The sequence below is a fragment of the Protopterus annectens genome, chromosome 13.part0 (assembly GCF_019279795.1).
Source record: "Protopterus annectens isolate FY-2018-M chromosome 13.part0, PAN1.0, whole genome shotgun sequence".
NCBI lineage: Eukaryota > Metazoa > Chordata > Ceratodontiformes > Protopteridae > Protopterus > Protopterus annectens.
This window is the reverse complement of record NC_056747.1, coordinates 768,735,885-768,759,858: the sequence shown is the minus strand read 5'-3', so window position 1 is coordinate 768,759,858 and position 23,974 is coordinate 768,735,885. Positions and strand designations below refer to the sequence as shown.

At 38.7% G+C, this 23,974-nt stretch overlaps 1 protein-coding gene across 1 annotated transcript in view; it reads left to right on the top strand.

Moving 5' to 3' along the window:
* The window catches only part of SLC6A4 (solute carrier family 6 member 4), a 726,628-nt gene that overhangs the window by 44,627 nt on the left and 658,027 nt on the right, over positions 1-23,974 (top strand). Inside the window, exon 2 of the mRNA XM_044054475.1 lies at positions 23,438-23,974. This exon is cut by the window's right edge and continues 39 nt beyond it. Within this exon, the coding sequence (XP_043910410.1) occupies positions 23,536-23,974 (439 nt within the window). The 5' untranslated portion in view covers positions 23,438-23,535. The remainder of the gene's footprint in view (positions 1-23,437) is intronic.

The following is a 23,974-nucleotide window of genomic DNA, read 5'->3' as shown; positions in this document are numbered from 1 at the left end:
TCGATGATTTGTTATACGGTGAGAGATAACACAATTAATCCTGCTAAAAACACAGGGTAACATACTCAGGGAGCAAATATTCCAGGAGAGGTTTAAGGATGAGAAAAAGAAAGAGAAATCCATCAGTGATGGCGGATTGATGATGTAATCATCTTGGAACGACTGTCACTCTGACATGTAGAAGGCTGTGCCTAACCAAGAGAAAACTAACTGTAGAAGGAAACACAACTATTACTAGATACTTGGTGGCCACAAGGCAATACCATGGCTGCAGCATGCCATTTCAGGAACTCAGCTTAGAAAGCTAATTGCATGCTAGAACTGGGACAGGCTGATGCCAAAACCCAGCACTGTCTACTTCTCCAGAAAACTAGTTGATTACCACTTATAAGTAGAGTTATTCAGTTACTCACAACTTTCTTAGACAAACTAATTGTATAACATGCATACTCCCCCCCCCCAACATAAAGTAAGAACCACCTCATATGGCTTATGATCAATTAATGGAAATTGTTCAGCCTTGAAAAGACCCCTGTTTACTAAAGCGATACATGAAAATGAGTTTTGTAAACTGGGCCCAGCATGCTGAAATAATCTGCCAGTAGAAGTAAGACAGTAGCAAACACTTGGAACTTTCCAAACAAAGCTCAAAGCAAATATACTTAATGAATGTAAATGTTATTAATTTCAAAGATATGGGATAAAAGCTGTAATTACTTTTGCAGAGTAAAAAGGCTACAAAATTAGCACTGTATGCATGGAACCTATGATTGATAGTGTAGCAGCTCCTCCAAAACTGTATTTAAACATAAACGTTTCTTATTTCTCGTAATAGAATTTAAACCATTGAGAACTCTTTTTTCTATAATGTAATTTTATTGTGCTTTTACTGCCTACTTCTTGTTTTGAAGTAATTTACGTAATTCAAATTACTGCTCCAATGAGAGCACAGGGAATGGCTGAAAATGACCCTTCAGCCAGTCCACCTAACTACCTATCTATCAAATAGATAGATAGATAGATAGATAGATAGATAGATAGATAGAAAGAAAGAGAGAGTATAAATTAAGTAAAAAAAAAACAGTATACAACCTGACCAAAAAATATGTAGAGATATCAAAACACATCGTGGCAATAAGCATGTATATTTTTCAACTGCAATAGGAAAAAAGTAACAAAATACTAACCATGAAGTTCACAAAAAATAATTAATATGCAAACTCTAACAAATTAGTTAGCATAAACTGTAAATCTTAGGGCACAGGTCACAATTAAAACCTGTCAAAATAATGTCCATGAGAAATGAAGGAAGCATTGTTCTCTGATTTTGCCACACACTAAGTTTCTCAGTCAAGTAAAAAGTTTCTAGCACCCCCTAGGTATCAAAAAATGCATTGCACCCATCTATATAAAGAAGTATATGCTGCGATATACAGAAGCCTACTACTACTACTGTCCCTACACTACAGACAGACATAAATACGCACACAGACGTAGACACACACATACATACAGATTACCAAGATATAGCTTAGCACAGTAACTTCTTACTTTTGATGTGCAGTCTAATACTGTCTTACCATGGTAATCCTGCTCTCACACAAATGGTTAATGTTTCATGTTTACAACATTTTCAGACTTGCCTTTGGTTTTCCTGAAAGGCCACCTAAGGGGACAAGCCCCATCATTTGATAAACACTGTGTTCTGGGAATGGTGATACTGCTGTCAGCTGAACTGCTCAGAACTAGGACAGTGTAAAAGCTGTAAAGACAATTGAAAGTGATATCTGTACAGTCAGGACAGTACAGAGAGAGCAGGGTAAGAGTGTAATGGATACCAGTTTTTCTAATGCTGAACTCTAAAGTACACAAGGAGATTTCCTCTCCCAATAAGCACATCATCCTAAGAAACTATTATATTAAATTTGGTGATGCAGACGATAATGGTCAGTGCTTATGGGTGTGGTGACTTTGGTCTCCATATGCCAATAGAAAAACAACTTTGCCAAAGGTGTGTGTGTGTCTTTGTGTTCATGTGTATGTCTGTGTACATGTATAACATGTATATGTGCATGTCTTTGTGTGTGTATACATGAGTGACTGTGTGTGTGTGTATGTGCAAGTGCTCGTATGTGTGTATGTATGTCTGTGTACATGCATGTGTGTGAGTGCGTGTGCATATATATATATATATATATATACATGTATGCGTATATATATATATATATATATATATATATATATATATATATATATATATATATATATATATTATATATAAATAGCATGTGTCTTTGTGTGTGGGTTATCTGAGTGTCTGTGTATGTGCGTGCGTGTGTGTATGTGTGTGTGTGTGTGTGTGTGTGCGTGCACGCGCGTGTGCATATATATGGCATGAGTCTTTGTGTGTGTATCTAAGTGTCTGTGTGTGTGTGTATATAACTGTGTGTGTGTGTCTGTGTGTCTCTGTACGTCTGCGTAAGACTGAATGCCATTTATGATTAGCTGTTTTCATCTGAATTAGTACTCACATTCATGGCTGTCACACTACTACACTCGACCCTGCCTTGGAGAATATCTTACCGCAGATGATACCCAGGAAGCCACACAGTAACCTGATTAGCTACTTGTCCTTGGTGGCAAAGTCTTCTGTGCTTCTACAAGGCTGCAGTGAACAAAGTACAAAGAAGGCAAGATAACTGATCAGGATGTTTCTCTGAGATGAAATATACAGGAACTGTATTTATTTTATTTATTTAACATTTGTTTATCGGGAAAGTCTGACTGGGTCAGGAAACCATTTTCAGTGGAGGCCCAGGAAGAAAAGCTCCAAATGATACATGAAAGTTAAGACATTATAACTGAACAACACAACAGCAAGTGTTAAAGCTAACATTAAATAAGTAATTAATACTAAATAAGTACAGAGAGGTAGATACAATAATAAAACATGTACTAACTAGGCAATACTAAATAAAAGTAATGTGGTAGATTACATTTGTTTTTTTTTTTTTGTTTTTTTTTTTATCAGTTAGGATTAAGGTAAAGAGTAGAGGGTCAGGCAGAAGGTCAGAATATTAGAAGCAAGAATATGCTTAGAAGAATTGTGGTGTAGGATGGGAATAGTTAAGGATGTAGAAATACATAAAGTTTTTTAGTTCAGTATGGTAAAGGTTAGTGGATGAGATTAATGGTCTAGGGATCTCTAGATGTAGAATGGAAAGGCCCTAGAGAGTGGATGGAGTTCACCTGTTAGGGAAGGAACAAGGGTAGGTCTGATTACAAAGAAAATGTTTTTTTAGGGTGTGTTTGAAGTTTTTAAAGCACTCAATGGTAGTCATGTCTGTTGGCAGAGAGTTCCAGGGCTTGGTAGTATCATGAGAGGCACATAACAGCTCTTTGTTTGCAATGTAGATAGGAGTCATTTGTTTTCAGAGCAGAGGGCTCAGGTAGGTATGTAGGTTTTAGGACAGATTTGCGGGCTGGGCAACTATCAGGTGTATATATCATTTTATTTACAGAAGACAGCTGAACTAGGATTAGGTGGTGTGTGAGTTTGAGCCAGTTTAGTTTTTTCAGAGCTAAGCAGTGATGGGAACGGTAGGAGTAGCCTGTTTCAAATTTAGCAATTTTATGGTAGCAGGATTGGAGCTTATTCTTAAGAGAAGATTGTAAATTGGTGTATAAGGGGCTGCATATAAAAGAGAGAGAAACAAATAGGTGTTGGTGGGGGGTTTTCTGGTGGAGTTATCCAAGGATGTTTTTTTGTCTATAGAGTGTTCCTAGTTTGATGTGCGTTTTTTTAATGCTATTGCAAATGTGGTGTTCGAAAGTTAGTTTGTTTTCTATGGTAATTCCTAGCAGCTTAGCTGTGGGAAGTGTTTCAATTTCTGTGTTATCCTGAGAGAATATTTTAAAGTCAGATGAGACTGGTTTTGCCAAGAAATGCAAGAGTTTTGTTTTTTTACGATTTAGGAGTAGCTGCACTTCTGTCAGCCATGTCTCTATTGAGGTGAAGGTGGTTTGGGTGTGTTGTTGGAGATGTATGTTATCAGAGGTGGACATTATGGTAGTGTCATCTGCATACTGGATAATGGAGCTAAGGGGTGATGAGGAGTGAAGATTGTTGGTGAAAACATTGAAGAGTAAGGGTCCAAGTATGGACCCTTGTGGTATCCCAGTTGTGTTGGTTTGATATTGGGATAGTTTATTTTGCCATTTAATGCATTGTTGGTGGTTGGATGGGTAGCTTGCAAACCATTGGAGGGATGGTGGGGTGCAGCCTACAATGGACAGCTGATGAAAAAGTTTGTTGTGGGACACTGTGTCAAATGCCTTTGATAAGTCTAGTAGTAAGACAGAGGTGATATTACCAGAGTCAGTAGATTTGGACACAGTGTCCATGAAGGAGATTAGGGCAGTGGTGGTGCTGTGTGATGGGCAAAAACCATGTTGGGTAGGAATTATTTGTTTTGAATGAGATGATGAAGTAATTGCCTATGCATGCATTTTTCCAGGACTTTGGAAAGAACTGAGAGGATGGAGATTGGTCGATAACTGGATAGTGCATTGGAGTTGCCCCCTTTTATGTAAAGGGGTGATGACAAATTTTTTTCAGAGGTTAGGGACATTTATAAGGATGCTAACAGGATATGCTATGGCTTCTGCAGCAAGTTTTAAGTATTCAGGGGGGAGGTGTCAGAGGAGAGGGAGCACGGTTTTAGTGTTTGAAGTAGTTTTTGAATGAGAGCGGTAGGGACAGGTTTAAGAGAAAAGGGGATGGAAGATGTAGTACTAGTTTTTTGAGGAAGTGAAGTTTTCTTTTGTTTGTGCAGGAATCATGAGATAAGGTTGGAGGGGGATCAGAGATGGGGCTTGGGGTAGTTGCGGCAGTGGGATTTGTTAACAGTTTGCTTATGCTATCTATAAAATGAGAGTTAAACAAGTTGCTTATTTCTGAGGGAAGTTTGTCAGGACGTGGTGATGGAGTTTGTTTAGAGCCTGGGGTAAGGAGGTTTGAGATGTATTTCCAAAATCCTTTTGGGTTGTTTTTGTGGTTTGCCAGTAGGTTGGAAAGTGTTTGTTTTTTTTTGTCTAAGTTCACTAACCTTTTTGCTTTGTTTCATAACTGTTTATATTTGATTAGGTTGGCATCAGATTTGTTGTTGTGCCATTCTTTCCAGGCTTTATCTCTACCTTGTAAATGTTGTTTGGTATTTTTTGTTAATCAGGGAGCATGGTTAGTTTTTATTCTTTTGGTGTGGAGGGGTACTAGGCTGTGGACAGTATTTAGAAATACATTGTTGAAGTATTCAAGGGTATCTTCTAGTGGTAGTATTTTAAGTGGATTCTAGTTAGTGTGTTTTAGGATTTCATTAAACCTTTGTTGGTCATAGTTCCTGATATTTCTGGTGGTTTTGTATGTGTGGGTTTTTGTAATTTGTGGTGTGGATCTATATATGGGGTCTATATTAGATCACCAAACGCATGAAAAAGCGAACAGTGATTAATCAACCCTATGTAAGCGAAATGTCAAAGTGTCAGAACAGCGATCGCTGTTCCAACAAAAAAAAAAAAATAAATAAAAAACAATTTCAAACATTACATTAAGTGGGGGCTTTGCCCCCACACCCCACTACTTAAATATACCAACTCTGAGACCACACTCTGGTGCCAAAAACAGCAAAGTACCGAAACAGCCAAGCAAATTCTTTCCCAGGGAAAGAATTTGCTTAACAGCTGCTTCGATATTTTGCATTTTCAGCATTTTAAGTTTGACTAAGATGCATTTGACAGAATGTGTCTTCGGTCTTCTAATATAGACCCTATATATGAATATGGGTAGGTAATCACTAAGAGTATTGGGTCAAGTGTAGGGATTAGAGTATTTGTCAGGATTAGAAACTAGTATCCAGTCAAGAGTTGCACCTAGGGTATTGCTGTTATGCATACATGGAGCATTGGTAATGAGCTGGGTATAACCATAGAGATTTATGCTATTAGCAGGGGAGTCAGTCATCAGATCTTGCCAGTTGATATTGATATCTCCCATAATTATAGTTTCATTACTGATGTTTTCTGATATCCAGAAGAGGATATCTTCCATAGTTTGGATCTTTTGCCCGGGGAGGTATATATATATAGTTAAACAATGCATACTTGTTTTGTTTTGTTAATTTGTAGGGTTCCAATTAGAATTTCAGCATTGTCGAAACTTGGTGTTTCTTTAGGGGAAAAGTGAGATTGTGATGGTATTAGGATAGTTTAAGGTTACCCCACCATCTTTTTTGTTGGTTCTGTCTTTTCGAAGTATATTATAGCGTAAGGGTGTTATTTCAGTATCATGGATATGGGTTTTAGCCAAGTTTTGGTGATTACTAGAATATCAGGGGTATATTGACTTAACCAAGCATGAAATTCTGTGGTTTTGTTACAGATACTATGTGTGTTTAGGGTTTCTAGAAGAACATTTTTAGGGTTTAGGCTTTTAGCAGAGGAAGCTGTAGTTGGAGACCATGGGGTGGGGTGGATGTCCCCACACAAGGATGGAATGTATTGCTTGGAGAGGTAATGTTTAAAGTATTGGGTAAGTTTATTATTGCTGACTATTATGTAGAAGTTAGATTTACTAATGATGTTGTCGGGAAGGATTTTGAGTTTTGAGAGATGCATAATGTGATATTGAGTTAGGCTGGGTGATATTTTACTAAAGCTATCTGTGGGGTTGTTATGATGTAGAGCAGGAGTAGAGTATGTAAATGTTGCTGGGGTTGGGGAATAGTTTAGGGAGGTGAGGTGGATTAGGAGACTGATATATAATGTTAGAAGCAGGTTAGAGAGAAGGGAGAACATTTTTATTGACTTGGTGTCATTTGAGTTCTAGAAGGCAGGGGTAGTGTAATGGGAAGTAGGGAGCAGATTGTGAAGCTTTGAAGTGGAGCTAGTGTAGTAATGGTGGGGTTGTAGTGTTAATTGGATGTAAGGTGGTAGGAGTATTTGTAACTGGATAACAAGCTTTAGGGGGTGAAGTAATGGTAGGAATAAATCTAGGGAAAGCAGGGGCGGGTGGAAATGGGGACATTTTTTTGTAGACTGAACTTTTTGAGGAGTTATTTTTATCAGACTCTCTGTTCCTGTATTAGTAAGGGAATGTAACCAATGGTCTGCTACCAACATGAGAACAAAACTAATAAAACAATAAACATGCTGCCCTGTAAGACGCAGCCACAATTTATTCAAATATTTTTAATAAACTGTGGCTGTATCCTACGGGCCTACATGCCTATTGTTTTATTAGTAAGGAAATGTAATTCAGAATTGTCCTGTCCTTTAAAATAAATATTTAGGTGAAGTTGTGTCTGTTCTGTTTCTTGTGCAGATGAAATGTATGGATCGCAACACTTTTAAGAAGGATATTTATGTCCTTTTACTACTTTTTGAGAATGCAATGGGGGAGCTAGGAGCTATTTACTGTATAAGAGTTTTAATGTCACTTAATGCAAAAATAAATCAGTGATATTTGTTGGCAGAAATCAGCAAAACAATTCAATCCTAATGTCAAGTAAACATAAAAAAACATGGTTGGTGCAATTAATTTATAAAATGAGGTCATGAAGAATCTGTTTGGAGTCCGTACTTTTTTTTGATCCAACTAATTTGGATAGGTTATTTTCATTGCTAAGCTTTGCAAAATGTAGAAAGTAATATGATGCATTCACTGAATGCATCTGCTATTAAAATATGGGTTAATTCAAGTCTATGTACAGAACAAACCCATATTACAGTATTACAGTGGTCCTCATTACAAAATACTCTGACAAAATGGGTCTACTTTCGTTCATCGAAAGTACACCTCTGAAACTTAAAAAGTCAGACTGCTTAAGCGAAAGTGCAGTTTAACGAAACTGCACTTTTGGACATGACAAATAACTGAATACCTGTTGGCCGATCCAGGATCTTGTAAGTAAACAACCAAAAGTAAAAAATAACCACAACAAGCAGTAACGACACACGTTTTTCAGGGGGCCAAGCCCCCCTGCACCCCCCACACCTCCACTAATTATATATACTAACTCCGAGATTGCACTACAGTAGAGAAAAGGGTAGATTTCCTTATCCCCACTGTACAAAATCCTGGCTCGGCCAACAGGTATTTGGTTCTTTGTAATTCGCAAAAGTGTGGTTTTGTTAAACTGCACTTTTGCTTAAGTAAGTTTGGCATTTTCAGTTTTGAAGAAGTGTACTTTCGATGAACGAAACTAGATGCGACAAAACAGATTAACAAGCTAGTAATCAAATGGGCTGTTTCTTCGGGCCATTTCAGTCCCTTCTTCCTTCAGGAGTTAAATTTTTTAACTTGATTCTGAGTCTTCTATTTATATATTTCTGCTTAGGCCTCTAACTACACCAGACAGACTTCCACTATGCATTTGGGGCTGGTTATCATGGCAATTTGTTGGCAGTTTGATGCAGATACCAGGCAAGGAGTGGTATAGTGCTGCATTCTGTGGTATTTATAGCCAGTGCATCCACCCTGCGATGCCCAGGGTATTTCTTACCTTTATGGGCCTACCTGGTATACCTACCTGGTGTACTAGTGAACCACTCTAGATGCCATGCAAAAGCCTGCAGATGATAAGACCTGCCACGGCCGGATACTACCAGTATTAATATGCTCAGCATTCAGTCAGTGGTACTTAAGTGGTCAAACAGAATGCCAAATTTCCCGCTTCCTAGCAGCTCTCCCATCTTTTTGCAGAACAGCCATCTCTGATCCTATTCATTTTTAGCGTCTTAAACAGGAAAGTAACTCACTATAACACCAGTATGCTAAGCAAATATATTTTTAGATCAAGTAAATAACAAGATAAATACCCTCTGTTTTTTTCTGAACCAATAATCAGGCTATAGAGCTCAGAAGCTGACCAAAACAAATTTTATCTGCTTGAGAAAATGAAAATATAATATTCAGATTAATTTCAGTTTTATGCTTCTGTTTATTGCCCTTTATGTGTTATTACTGATATAATTTGCATGTAGACAGAATCTTTAGGTCTCACACTTCCTTGCATCATCTTGTTTTTCCTCTGCTATCAAAACCGGCAGCTGGAGAGATATCTCTAATCTCATAAAAATAGAATTTTTTAGTTCACAAAGGGAAACAGGATATGGAAATGACATCAAGAACAAAGATCCAGTTTTTGTGCAAATGAACTCTGCAATAACGGACAAAAGATATGAAGACAGACTGTTTCAAAGACGTATAATTTATGCTGTTTTAAAAGTGTGTTGGGCACAGCTCAACCTACACACACACACACACACACACACACACACACACACACACACACACACACACACACACACACACACAAATATGTACATATATGGGTATTTTCAAAGATAGTCTTTAAGATGTGGGATGAATTTAGAGCACCTGGTGAAAGCCACGGTGGGTGTACAAATGACATTGCAGCCATGAGTGGTATTGGAGAACCAAGTATTGCAAATCAGGAATGATAAATGAAGGGCTGAGTTACAGTTGTGATTTTCAAATCTAATTTTCAGTTATCATGATGACTTTTAGTGCCATTTTGTTGCTTGTCTACAAAAATAGGAGTAGTAAAAGCAAAGTGTAAATGTGGAGCATTATGTAGGGCCTGTTCAGTAGTACAAATAAATCTTTAAAATGCCAAGCTTTATTGAGTCAGTGAGGTTTAGAATATTATATTCCACTAGATTTAGTGGTTTGCAAAGCAGTCCTGCACAGGCATCCTTTTAATTCTAATACTCAGCTACTGATAGCAGCAATAGAAAAAGAAATGCATTTAATACCTGAACTAAATAGGACTATGGATTGCAGGTCAAGGTTAACTGCAGGTGTGCTTCCCAGGAACAGTGCTGTGGTACTCTACTACTAAAACGTCTTGTTCTAGAAAAGCCTTTTACATGCCTGGGAACAGTATTTGGGCAGTCCTGCAGTAACTGTCAAATTCCCTACGGAATTAGTTTTAATTCTGGGAGATCCCTTGCTACTTCATTGACACTACATCCTGGTTAATACTGGACTGGGAGAAAGTAATAGGCATACTACACCGAAAACTACATCTGACATGTTATGACTTTTAACAAAACTTGCACTCATTTGATCATGGCTCAAAGTGTCAGAAAAGTCTGCTGAGCCTCAATCAGTGACTTGCAGGGTGATTGTGGTTTTGTATATGACTGCTGCTGGATTAGGACTAGCAATTTACAGACAGTTTGTGATGTCATCAATAAACACTGGCCTGCACTCATTACAGATAGTAAGGTTAGGGAGATTGTTGATGATAAACCATGTTATTTATTTAAGAATAATCCAACCTTTAAGAGGCTGCTATGCTACGGTATTTTTAATAATTCAGACAAATATATGTGTTCAGATAGGCTTGGGGCATATCCCAACCCTACCTAGCTAAATGTGGCCAGTGCTCAAATTTTTATGTGGGGAAGAGTAATTGCTCCTTTAAGGAGCCAATTTTAGAGTACATACATGATATAAGGAACTCTTCCCCGATCAGTGCCCTAGCACAACATATAGGTCAGTGTGAGAGTCATACCTTTGTCTTTTTGGCCCTTCAGTTATGTGTCAAGGGTGTTCGAGGTGGTGATGTAGTGAACCAGAGTTAATGGAGTTCAAATGGATCATTGCACTTCGTGCACACACAGCACCAGGTCTTAATGGGAATGTCCTTTTGAAACCCACCTTGCAAGCTCACAGGTTTATTTAGATTTTTATTGTTTAATTGTTTTTAATATTCTTATTAGCTAGTGCTTAATGATTTGTGGTATATATATATATATATATATATATATATATATATATATATATATATATTAGTTGTCTTTGTTGTATGGCTGTATGGTCTGAAGAAGCAGCTAGGTCCGTGAAAGAGCTGACCAAATAAAGTCTGTATGTTTATATCAACCGTGTTAGTCGGGTTCTTTCTTTGTTTTTGGAGTTCCTTGTTGTAGTAAGACCGAGTGTTAACCATGAGGAGTGTCTATTTTTTCTGGCTACATTTGCATGGAGATGTTAGTTAGGATAATAGGTTCATAGGTTCATATGTTGGTACTAGGCTATCTGCCCGAAGGCATTTATAAGCCTAGCTAGAATTGTGTTGGGTTTCGCCACCCCCTTAGATTAGTTCCCTGTGCCTCTGTCCAGCAGGGGCCATTGAAGTGATCCCCGGGGTAAACTTTCTATTTCCCATCCACTCGTCAAGGTTTCTCTTGAAGAGTGTTAGTGAGGAGCTCTGCCTAATGTAGATTGGAATCTTATTCCAGAGCATGGGAAGTCTCTGGGATAGGAATCTATCCCTCCAGCATGTCCTATTTATTGTTGTGGTGAGGTTTAGATCACTAGAGCGTGTGGCTCAAGGGGATATGGTTTTCTTTAGGTGGAGCATGTCCATTAATTCTGGGTTGGACATGGCCTTGTATGTCAGGCATAGTTCACCTCTGAGTAGGCGGTATGCAACCGAGTACAGCTGGAGTTTCTTCACTCGAGCTGCATAGGGCATCTGTTTGAGGCCAGTGATCCTCTTGGTGAGGTACTTCTGTGGTCTTTCCAGCTGTTGCAGGTATCTTGTAAGGTACATCCCAAATGGGGCGTTGTACTCTATAATGGGTCTAATGAGTGATATGTAGAGGGGCACAATGACCTCTTTTGATCTGGATGCAAAACCTTTTGTGATTAGGTGGGCCACATAGAAGGATTTTCTAACCACTTTGGCAATGTGATTATCAAAGGAGAGATTACTGTCTACTTGGGTCCCCATATCCCTTATTACATCTTCTGTATTTAGGGGGGCTACCACCTATGTGGTAGTTTGTTGGTACTTTGTTTTTTCCAAAGGGGATGACTGTGCACTTTTTGGCATTTAGCTTGAGGCCATGGTTTTGACACCAGGTATCTGTCTCAGTGAGATCCTTTTGGAGGATGTCTGTGTCAGCTGGAGAGTCAATTATATCCCCTAGTTTGCAGTTGTCTGCAAACTTTGTCAGCTATAGACCTTCTGTGCTTGCCTGTACCTCTGAGAAGTATATGCTGAACAGGAGGGGTCCTAAGACCGAGCCCTGGGGAACGCCACTAGTAACTGGTTTAGAGTCAGACCTAGCTCCCGCAACTCTTACCATGTGGGTTCTGTCCGTGAGCCAGTTGGCAACCCATCTCGTGATGTAGTCGTTTATGTTCAGGCTGGTGAGCTTATCTATAATACCAGAATGGGGAATGGTGTCGTAGGCCTTTGCGAGGTCTAGGTAGGCTGTGTGGACCACCTTTCTCCTCATCTATAGCCTTGGTAACTGTCTCAAAGAAGTCCACCAGGTTTAGGAGGTATGATCTGCCCTTAACAAAGCCGAACTGGGTAGGGTCCAGTCTTTGGAGGTTCCCAATGTCTCTGTTAATGAGATCCATGATGATGCGCTCCATAGCCTTGCAAATCAAGCTAGTTAGGCTTATAGGGTGATAGTTCTTGGCGTCTGTTGTGGTTCCACCTTTGTGGAGTGGAATAACCGTTGCTGTGTGCCACTCTATGGGCACATAGCCTGTGGAGAGGCTGAGTTTGAACAGTGTGCTTAGGTGAGTAGTTAGTTCATCTTTGAGCTCGTGTAGGACACAGCCTGGGACACCATCCGATCCCAGTGATGCTGTGTTTTTGTCTTTTCTTATTGACGTTCTCTATCCATAAGGGACATGGGGCCAGACCGGGGGTAATCATAACTTCAACTGGTTTCATTCTATTCATGTAATATAATAATTGGCAGAAAACAGACCAGGTATGCATTAAATTCTAGAAGCCACAACTATGTTCAAAATGTATCAGTCATTTAGCAGTACTAACTGGTACACGTATTCCCACTGTTCATTCTGTGCTAATTAATACTTGGTGACCTCCTCCATCAATAGACAAAGTAGGTATTGTGACCTTTTTGATGCCTGTGAGCTGAGCTTGAATCATTTAAAGAACACAATGGACTTGCCTTGAAATGTCTCACAAATGCAATGTTACATTGGCATGAAGTTCAGTCAACTGCTCTGTACTGTATTATTTCACTTTATAGACAACCTGCAATTCTGCATACAATGAAGGTAGAACATTTACATTCTGTCAAATGTATACAAAACTAGAATTTTATGTAACAACATGGCCAGTGTAATAAATAGCATGTGTATTCTGACTACTAATCACATTAATGCATTTCAAATACTTACAGTTAATGCAGTTTCCACAAGGAAAACATCCACATAATTACTGCACCATAGGTATGTCAAGTGTTTTAAATTTCTAGGCTTAAGTGATTAATTTCCTGTACTAATTAGTGCTGTAAGACTATGGGTTTTGAAAATGAGCTTCAACAACTTTGCTAAAATGTTTTTGAAATGAATGCGTTATGTCACTAAATCAGTTTAAATCAGCTGGAAGTGGTGTTTTCTCTCTCTCTTTTTTGATTTGAATTTTGGATCAGGCAGTTTTGATTCTACTGGTAGGTAGTTATGCTTTTACACTTCTTAGATTTTAGGCGAGGTATTTGAGAGGGCACCAAAGAAAACATTAAAGAATGAATTAGACAGGCTTGGTGTGGATCCTACAGTGCTGAAACATGGGAATTGGTGAATAACTGGATGGACAGTAGACCTCAAAAGGTTATAGTAAATGAAATTCTCTCAGGTGAAAGCATGTGAAAAATTGGAGTATCACAGGTTCTTAGTACTGGGGTTGGTTCATGCTGATGTTTTTATAACTGATCTGACAAAAGGCTATGGAGAAGGTTGCTTGAATATAGGAGAACTGAAGTTTGTCACAACTATGTTTGGTCAACATCTATTTAGTTTACAAAATTTGGTCAATTAAGCACAGGTATATGAGATTGCTCAATTCTCAGGGTTGGGGAATACGTCCTTTCTGTGATATTGTGTGATTTGGGAGTTAGTTTGTATATGTAGCAGGGGGTGTAGGGGATACAGCCCTCACATGGAGAGGGGTGCAGAAAGGCTGGCCTCCCTGCAAAAAAAGATGTTTTTTCTTTTAATTTTGCATGCACCAAGGTTATTGTTCTTTGCCTATGTAGTGGCAAGTCTGCATTGTCAACATTTGGGTCTTTTGGTTAAATTCAGTAGACCCACATATATACCATAGAAACACAGATCCCAAACACGTACCACCAGCCACGTTTATTAAATGACACTATAAAAAATTAAATGCTTTTGTCCATAAATTTCATCAGGACTTCATCAGAAAAATTTGTTTAAAATTAAACATAATTGAAATATCTTTACCTCACCAGCATCACACTTTTGATTAATTCTTTAAAGCTACACATACAGTTGAAACTATAAATATAACATTAGATATGTCACCTACATTCTTAGACTAAAATGAAATGAGAAATATGAAACATCAAAATCTCGCATCTCAAAAATACAAATTTTTAATTAATTCATTCAAGTGGGAATTATTATTGCAAATCACAGTTTCAGCTGTCTCAATTTAATGTGACTGTCAATGGAAACAGTCTCATTCAACTCCAGGGTCCTGTCAGCTGCAGTCGTAATTTGTCAGGACTGCCTCTCCCAACCACAGGATATCAACACCATGTGGTTATCTCCTCAGCCACCACGAGAGACATCAACCAGCATAGGTGTCCAGAAGTGTGACCCCCCCCCATGGTGGGCATGTCTGACTTCCCTACTTGTGCCATCAAGTGCCCAAGCCACTATTGAAACTTGGGTCATCTGGACCATAGTCAAGGCTTTATCCCTTTGTGCTACTAACACAGGCATGTTAAAATAATTATCAAGGATCCCAGTGTTTCAGATAAATCAAGAGGGTACATCCCATCTACCAAGATGGCAGTCTAATGGGTTAGAGAAATAGAGTATATATATATATATATATATGTGTGTATATATATATATATATATATATATATATATATATATATATATATATATATATATATATATATTCTGCAGCAATCTGAGAGCAAATAACTGAGTGTCCTGACAGCTATCCTCATTTGGGTGAGGAGATGGCAAGCAAGGTCAAGTCTGTGCAACAACACCCTTCAGCTGGAGGATGAGTACCCCCACCAAGCTCTCGTATATTTGATGGCTGAGTGCAAGCACTGAGACTGTAAAGTGATATCACATTGCAACATATCAAGAGATCAACCAAAGCAAGTAGGGGGTCAAAGACAAGGCATCCATTTAACATTCAGTTTCATATATGTTGTTTAAGTTGTATGGATAATGCAACTTTTAGTGACCCACTTACCCTCAGGGTAACAAGGAGAGGGCTGTTCCAGACATTGATAATGATTATGGGACTAGGGTCTGGTGATAAAAAGGTCTTTCAGAGAAGAATCTCTGGAAACTATCGCCCCATAAGCCTGACTAGCTTGGTCTGCAAAGCTATGGAAAGGATCATCATGGACCTCATAAATAAAGATATTGGGGACCTACAGACACTGGATCCTACCCAGTTCAGCCTTGTTAAGGGCAGATCCTGCCTCTTAAACCTGGTTGATTTCTTTGAAACAGTCACCAAGGCCATTGACGAGGGGAAGGTGGTCCACACAGCCTACCTGGACCTCGCAAAAGCCTTCGATACAATACCCCACTCGGGCATTATAGATAAGCTCACCAGCTTAAATATAAACCTCTATGTCACTAGATGGATTGCAAACTGGCTGAAGGACAGAACCCACATGGTTAGAATTGCTGGAGCCATGTCAGACTCCAAACCAGTTACAAGTGGTGTCCCACAAGGCTCAGTCCTGGGAACTCTCTTGTTCGGTATATATTTCTCAGAGGTACAGGCCAACATGGAAGGACTGTGGCTGACCAAGTTCGCAGATGACTGCAAACTGGGTGCCATAATCGACTCTCCAGCTGACACAAGCATCCTCCAAAAGGGCCTCATAGAAACAGACAACTGGTGCCAGAGCCATGGCCTCAAGTTAAATGCCAAAAAGTGTATAGTCATCCCCTTTGGCAAAAACAAAGTGCCCACAAATTACCACATAGGTGGTAATCCATTAAGTATAGAAGAAGTAATTAGGGACCTGGGGACCCAAGTTGATAGCAATCTCTCATTTGACAACCATGTGGCCAAAGTGGTTAGAAAAACATTTTATATAGCCCACCTAATCATGAAGGGATTCACATCTAGATCAGGGGAGGTCATCGTGCCTCTTTACTCATCCCTCATCAGGCCCATAATTGAGTACAGTGCCCCTTTTGGGATGTACCTTACCAAACACCTGCAGCAACTGGAAAGACCCCAAAAGTACCTCACCAAGAGGATCAAAGTGCTCAAACAGATGCCATATGCTGCCCGGTTAAAGAAACTCCAGCTCTACTCAGTGGCATACCGCCTGTTCAGAGGCGATCTGTGCCTGACGTATAAAGCCATGTCCAACCCGGAATTAATGGACATGCTGCACCTCAGAAAATCCAAATCCCATCGAGCTATGTGCTCGAGAGACTTGAACCTCAGCACTGAAATAAATAGGACATGCTGGAGGGACAGATTCATAACCCAGAGGCTCCCTTCACTCTGAAATAAAATCCCAGTCCAGGTTAGGCAGAGTCCCTCATTGACTCTCTTCAAGAGGAATCTTGATGAGTAGATGGGAGATCGTAGGTTTACCCCGGGTATCACTTCTGTGTCACTGTTAGACAGAGGCACAGTATACTAACCTCGAAAAAGGGCATAGCAAAATAAATTTAAAATGGGTGGCGAAAGCCAAACACATTCTGGCTAGGCTTATAAATGCCCTAGGGCAGATAGCCTAGTATGAACCTATAAGAATGGAAAGCACAGGGTGTAACTCAGTAAAAGTTGTACATGCCTACTGAATGAATTGTTGAGAAATGGAAATTTACTGGAATTATTAAAATGTGTAAAGCAGAAAATCTTTGTTCTGAGCAGCAGTTACAGATTCATGAAACTCTCAGTCTTACATTTGTATCCTAAGGTACTATGCAGTAGCACACTTCAGTATAACATCGGTCTACCAATGTAATAATAATAGAATGATGTGGGAAGGGCAGTGATTAGGTTAGACAATGGGATGCACTCAGAAAGGCTTTATTTAGAAATTAATGTCTCTGATGTAATAAGGGGGAAGTTATTTACTGAACTGCTACCATTAAGGCTTTCAGTGGCCCAGACAGTTTGATTAACCTGTTTAGTAAATTCATTTCATGAGATAAAAAGCTGGTCTATCCCTTGGTATTTTGTTAAAAAAAGAAGTGGCAGCCAGTTTATCTGAACACTTATGAAATGATACTGAAGAAGCTTGCTGGCTGGATGCCACCCATGGGGTGTTGTTGCACAGAGCTGACCTTGTCTGACTCAGGCCATAAGCCTAATAAGCCAATTATAGACCTTTTTCTTAGACAGAGATTTCTACATGGAAGAAACTCACAGAAATATTGAATTGCTGTGAAGAAAATGAATGTTAAGTAATTATTTGTTTAAAAATTGAATACTAGGCATTGGATAAATCATGTTCCATATGAAATGTTGCTGCAAAAGTGGTTTGGAAAATGCCTTAGATGAGTGAAGCTAAAATAAAATAACAGCATTGACTACATTAATAACAAATACTGCTGAGTTTAAATTGGTATGATCATTCCTGCCAATTAACACGAGATAGTATGTAGTATCTTGTTTACAATAAGATGTCATGTAGGAAGTGAGTAACAGGAGGAAACAACACTTTAGCAGGCTAGAGACAGAGATCACAGCCCAGTAAAAATCACAAGAAATAAAGTTCTTATCACATATAACATGTAAAACTGAGAGGAGAACTGGTAATGGTGCTACTTAGCCTTTTTAAAAACCAAAAGGGTAGTTCGGAAGATTCATGAAAACTAGAAAGTAGATGTGATTCCCATTAAAAAAAGAAACAGCAAATCAAGAGGATGAAACCTACCACCAGCCTGAAATAGCTGTAGGGAAACTCCTCAGTATCACTGTTAAGTTAAAGATTTTTGAAAGTTAAAAAAAAATGTGAATGTTTCAAACCATGGGTACACTAGACTCATGGATGCATTCTTTGACAGGGTAAGCAATACTTCTTGTTAGCACCTCCTGCTCAGATCAGAGTTGAGGAGCAAAAATAAATAAATAAATATCCTCAGCCTTAGTATAATAGACCCCAGCCACCTAATGCCTTCACAGAGACTGCTGGCAGAATGCAGCTCCTGGCTACATATCTGTATATAATTAATGTAAGAATGCAAATACTTTCCAGTCTGTACCTCTCTCAGCCTGCCAGCAGTTATTATAGCAAACAGCTGTACTGACTGCTATACAGCTATTATGTATATGTTATATTTATTTGTTACAGTCTGACACTGAACCTTTTCTCATCTGTAGCAATGATCTACAATAACTCGTTGCTACAGTTCCTTACACTGACTTACATCTGCTTAAGTGATTACCACTGCTCTTCAAGGGGACAGTCACCACCTCATATCAAAGATAATACCTATTAATAGTTTGTGCCTGAGGCAGCTGCTGCCCCTTGTCCCACCCTAGTTATGGCTCTGATGGTAACACAAAAATCTGGTGAAAGAATTAGAAAGTTTTTTTTGAGTGTGTGTAATATGACTTTAGCATGCCTAAAACACTAGCTAGCCCAGTCCAGAGGATGCAATGCATGGCAGTAAACAGAGTCTGCACAGATGATAGAATAAATGATTACCAGTGGGATACCACAGGGTTCAATTGGAGGGCAGCCTTTTCTTGGCACATATAAGTAATAATGTAGAAAAAAATGACATTTTTGAGAGGGCATCACTTCAGGCAACTAAACAGGATATCAGATAATCTAGCTACATCTCTGGAGATATAAAAAATGACTGATTCACAAAAAGATATAGAAAGGATGACACTGTCTAAAGCCCTGCTGTTTAAACCCAGTGAAGGAAAATGCAAAATAAGGCATCAGAGAAGCAACAAACCAAAAAAGAATTACAAAAACAGAGGTGAAACACAGGCAAGAAGAAATCTGGAAAGGAATTTGGCAGTACTAATATCATATGTTGCAGAAATAATAGTTATAAGCAAGCAATATGGTAATGGAGATGGGAAGGTCTTTTGGATTCTGTCTGGGATACATATAAATAAGAACCGCCACTAGAAAACATCATGATCCCTCATATACATCACTTTAAGATGTTAATACTCTGGGCAGGTTGGAGAACTTCAGTTTCACAAGGAAATAGTATAAAAATAGTGCATATTAAAAAATGATGAATAATAAAGAGTGACTAGAAAAACATTGTGTACAGTTTTGAAAAAATAAGGCAGATAGGGACATAGAATATTTAGGTACCTCAAATGGAATCTGCAGAGTCCAAATGGCTCCTGCTTTAGAAAAGAGTTTATTGAAAACATAAGGCACAATGCATTTATAAAAGTCAGATGACTTATGGGGTATTTTTTGTTTTATAAAGAAAGTTTAGTGGATGTTTGGAATGACTCTCCTAAGAACACTGCATGGTCAAAAAAAAGTGATGGAACCTGTGAATACAAAGGTACATATACACAGCAATTTTATAAGTGATAAAAAAAGAAAATAAGCTGTTATCAATTAACAGCATGTCCAGCAGGTAGGAAATAAGTAAAGTAGGTGAGTCAAGTGGTCATTACCTGTCATCAGAGTCTGTGTTTAGCAACATTTTCTTTTAGAAGTTTTATACATCTGCAACATTCAAGGTGCTACAGCAATGAAACTTTTAATGCTTTCTACCACTATACATAACAAATATGTGAATGCGCGATGTATTTACTGATCTTTAAGAACATCCTCCACAATGGAAATGCTGTTAGGTTCTTCTTCTGGCGACTATCTTAGTTACTAGTTCGCTTCTTGATCTAGAACTCAGTTGCACCCTCTTCCTGTGCATACTGGGGCATCATTGTGTTGGCATAAAATGGTGCATTCATCTCCAGGATTCCCACTTGTTGCCCTCTCCTCCCAGAAAATACGGGGTAATCATACAACAAGATATAAAATGATAAATTTGTAGTACTTAGTTCCAGAATCGTGATGTGCGGTTAGCCTCACAAGGGTAAGCAAAATGAGCCCACCGCAGAAAGTCTTTTCAAAGATTAGCTGACATGGTGAGTAACAGCATGTCTGTTACGCCTTTCTTCTCCTGCATCGAGTGAACACTGGATAGAATCTCAAACAGTATTCCAAATCCAAAAGGGCAAAGGAGGAAGAAACCAAAACGATAGTACAAAGGAATTCAAAAGGATGATTCCTAAAGAACTAATGTCCAAAGGAATGTCTATGTCCAAAGTGGATAGCCAGATTATATGGTTTACTAAAGGTATGCAATTATGATAAAGAAACCTTAGTACAAGATCAACTGAAAATGCCTTTGTAAAGAAGGTAGTAGGAACAACCTCACCTTTCTTAGATCAAGCCCTGGCAGGATTAGTTAACAGCTGATTATCAGACTGCTAGTAGAAAACACATCTGGAAATCCATTTCTAAAAGCAACAGAGGAGAAAAAAACTGCTCCGTCTTCCTTTGTTCATGGATGCCTACAGGCATAAAACTACAATGGGTAGTAAATATCTAAGGAGTGGAACATATAGCTCTCCTGCTTAGATTTTACCAGTAGTATGGCCTATTTAAATGATGGCTCTCACAATACTTTATGGAGAAAATCGGAGTTACCAGTAAGTTCTGAGAGACATCCATTTCTTATTCAATACCAAGTTGGGTTCCTGGAAAACCAAAACTTGAAGCCAAGAAACATGCTTGGCATAAACAATCAGCAGCAGGAGTGAAGTCTTTCAAGAAACAGACTTCAAGGCTTACTAAAGTAACTAACTTTCTCTAATGTTGTGTTGAGCACGTCTCATAGAAGAAAAGGATTCTTCTACTTCTTCTAGTTATGATGGAGCAGGTCTGAAGAACAGCCCATCTACATACATATGACTTGTTGATGTTCCTTGTAAAGTCAGACACGTTTCTGGGTATGTACCTTATTAAATTTGTAAACTAGCCTATACAAAGATTCCTCATCAGTAAATATGTGTGATCTAGTATATAAAGGCTTTCTATTGTGAAAATAATAAAGCATTCCTCCCATGATTTTAAAAGCCAGAACTACGATTTTTAGAGTTTGGAGATTGAGAAGTATGGTGGTAGAATTTGCATGTATGTTTTTATGCATATGTGTACTATCTAGTAGGTGTTTGCTATTTGCCTGTCAGTATTTAGGATGCATGTTTAGGTATCTAGGTATGGAAGCAGGATGTACATCTGACTGCTGTTTATCTGATTTCAAAACCTGGATAACTGGATAAATTCACAAGGACCAGCATCCTTAGAGCTTATTAAGTATTCACATAGACTCCTGCATGAAGGTATAAAGGGACCAAATCTCCTACAGAAAAATGACTTTAATTAAACCTTTTCCAAATAAACATTTGTCTGAATGTTTGACTTCTCTGTCCATTTGGGAAAGTGGCATTTTCTGAATGTCCTAGACCCTTTGTGTAAGTGTGATGACATGTGCATATATTCATGTAGGTGTGCTTAGGTAGGTCAAAGTACTGAAAAACAAACACACAGTACTGAAAACAAACATACAGTAATTAAAATATAAAGTAAGATGACCCTAAGTAGGTACTTCTTTTGGACTGTGGCCCCAGAGGTACCTGTCTCTTGGCACAACATTATATGAACAGTGTCCATTTGCTGGTTTATCATCTTAAGTTCCTTGTGAATAAATACTATCTGGCTTATGGCCTACAAAGATAATCATGTTCAAACTTCTTCTTCTTCTTTCGGCTTTTCCCGGTGGTTCTAAAAAGGCCTTCATACCCTCTTTTAAATGCCATTGCAGAACTGCTTCAATCACATTTGCTGACAGCAAACATTTAATGTGCATTATGGAATGTTTTGTTTACATACTTTATAATGCCAAAATGATTGTTTATCTCTCCCTCTCTCTTTATATATATATATATATATATATATATATATATAGATATGCATCATAGATACAGGTATATTGTCAATTACCTGTATTGTAGCATCCTATAAATTACTGCAAGTCCAAACATGCAGCTTTGTATTTGTCATTTGTCATGTGCCTGATGGAACTCTGTAGCAATTCTTCAAGCGTGTGTGTGTGTGTGTGTGTGTGTGTGTGTGTGTGTGTGTGTGTGTGTGTGTGTGTGTGTGTGTTTTTCTAAAACGGCAGCCACACATTGTTAGGACAAAGCCTTCTTCTGTAACCACATTAGGCTTGTAAGTTTGAGGTCCTGTTTAATATAAAATTTCTTGAATAATTCAGACTTCACCATTTACAAATTAAAATTTATTTTTTTTGCATTTGAAATGGCCACAGTGTACAAACTGCACTACTGTGGCATGCATTTTTAAAAGTCAAACATTCTCACACACACACACACGCACACACACACACACACACACACACACACACACACACACACACACACACCTGTATTTATTTTTCTATACACACACACACACACACACACACACACACACACACACACACACACACACACACACACACACACACACAAATATATACATGCATACAAAAATGAATATAGGAGTGTATGAGTGTGTATATGTGCTTATATACAGATACTATACAGATATTCATAATGTACAAAAAATGAAAACAAAGGAAACAGTTTGAAAAGAACAACAAACACATCACTGAAATATTTTTCCAATAGTTTGAATAAAGCAGCAGTGTATATTACTGAATACCATCTACGTATATGAAAAGTTTGCTCATTAACGAGGATGGCCCCAAACAACAACATATATAATGGGACCTGTGCATGTTTGGCATCAAGATTTGCCAACACCATGAACATTTCTATTATAGTTTAAATGACTCACACTGGAGTCCTCTGACAGACCACAAGGATTACCCCAAATTTTTAAGTTTTTAAAAGACTACAGAGCATGAGGAGGATTTGACAGTAGGAGCAGAACAAACTCCTACAGAGGGAATTCTGATGATGGAATTCTGTGACATTGCTTTGAGGTGGGGTGACTGTGTAAGAAACGTAAGTGATTGGGCAGGTACAGCTTCTGTTCCTTCTGGAATAATTTCACTAGTTGTGGCTTTAACAGATTAGGCAATATTCTCAGCAAACTAGAGATGGTCTGGGTCCTTATAGAGCATGCCTGGCCAGCATAGAATCTTTAAGAGAAAAAATTCCATCCCTGATAGAAGGTGTTCTCCGAGCAGTAGGAAGAGGTAAGAATTAGGGAGGGGCAAGCACAGTGTCAGCTAATAGAAAGGCAGCATCAGACTACATGTGGCTCCAGTAGAACAACCTGACTAATGTTATGCATTTTCTTTTGGCAGCTTTAGAGTGACAGCCAGTGACCAAGAATCAGTGCTGCAGCTGAAACTTTCAAGCCTAGAGTATTGGTCTGACAGCAAGCGAAACCAGAACTTGCCTGATGTCGTTCACAAATGGGAATCCATGTAATCGCGTAATGAATGGAATGGATAGAAAAATGTTAAACAGTGAGACTTTTCCTCTCAATTCCCGAAGACATTCTTCAGACTGTAAAGAGATAGCCGATTGCAAAGAAAATGGACTTCTGACCAGAAGCTCAAAATCTGCCCTCCGTCTAGTGGATGATATGAATAAGGTCCATCCAAGTCAGGGGGAAAAGGAAGAGGCAGGAAGAATCTCCAATGGGTATTCAGCACTTCAGAGTCCTACTGCATGCAATGGAAATTCAGAAGGGGAGGACACACATCGTGCTCCAACAACTAGCCCCTGTGGTGGTGAAATGCTGCAGCTTCAAGTTATAGATCAAGGCAGAGAGACCTGGAGCAAAAAGATGGACTTTCTGCTCTCAGTCATAGGCTATGCTGTTGATCTTGGAAATG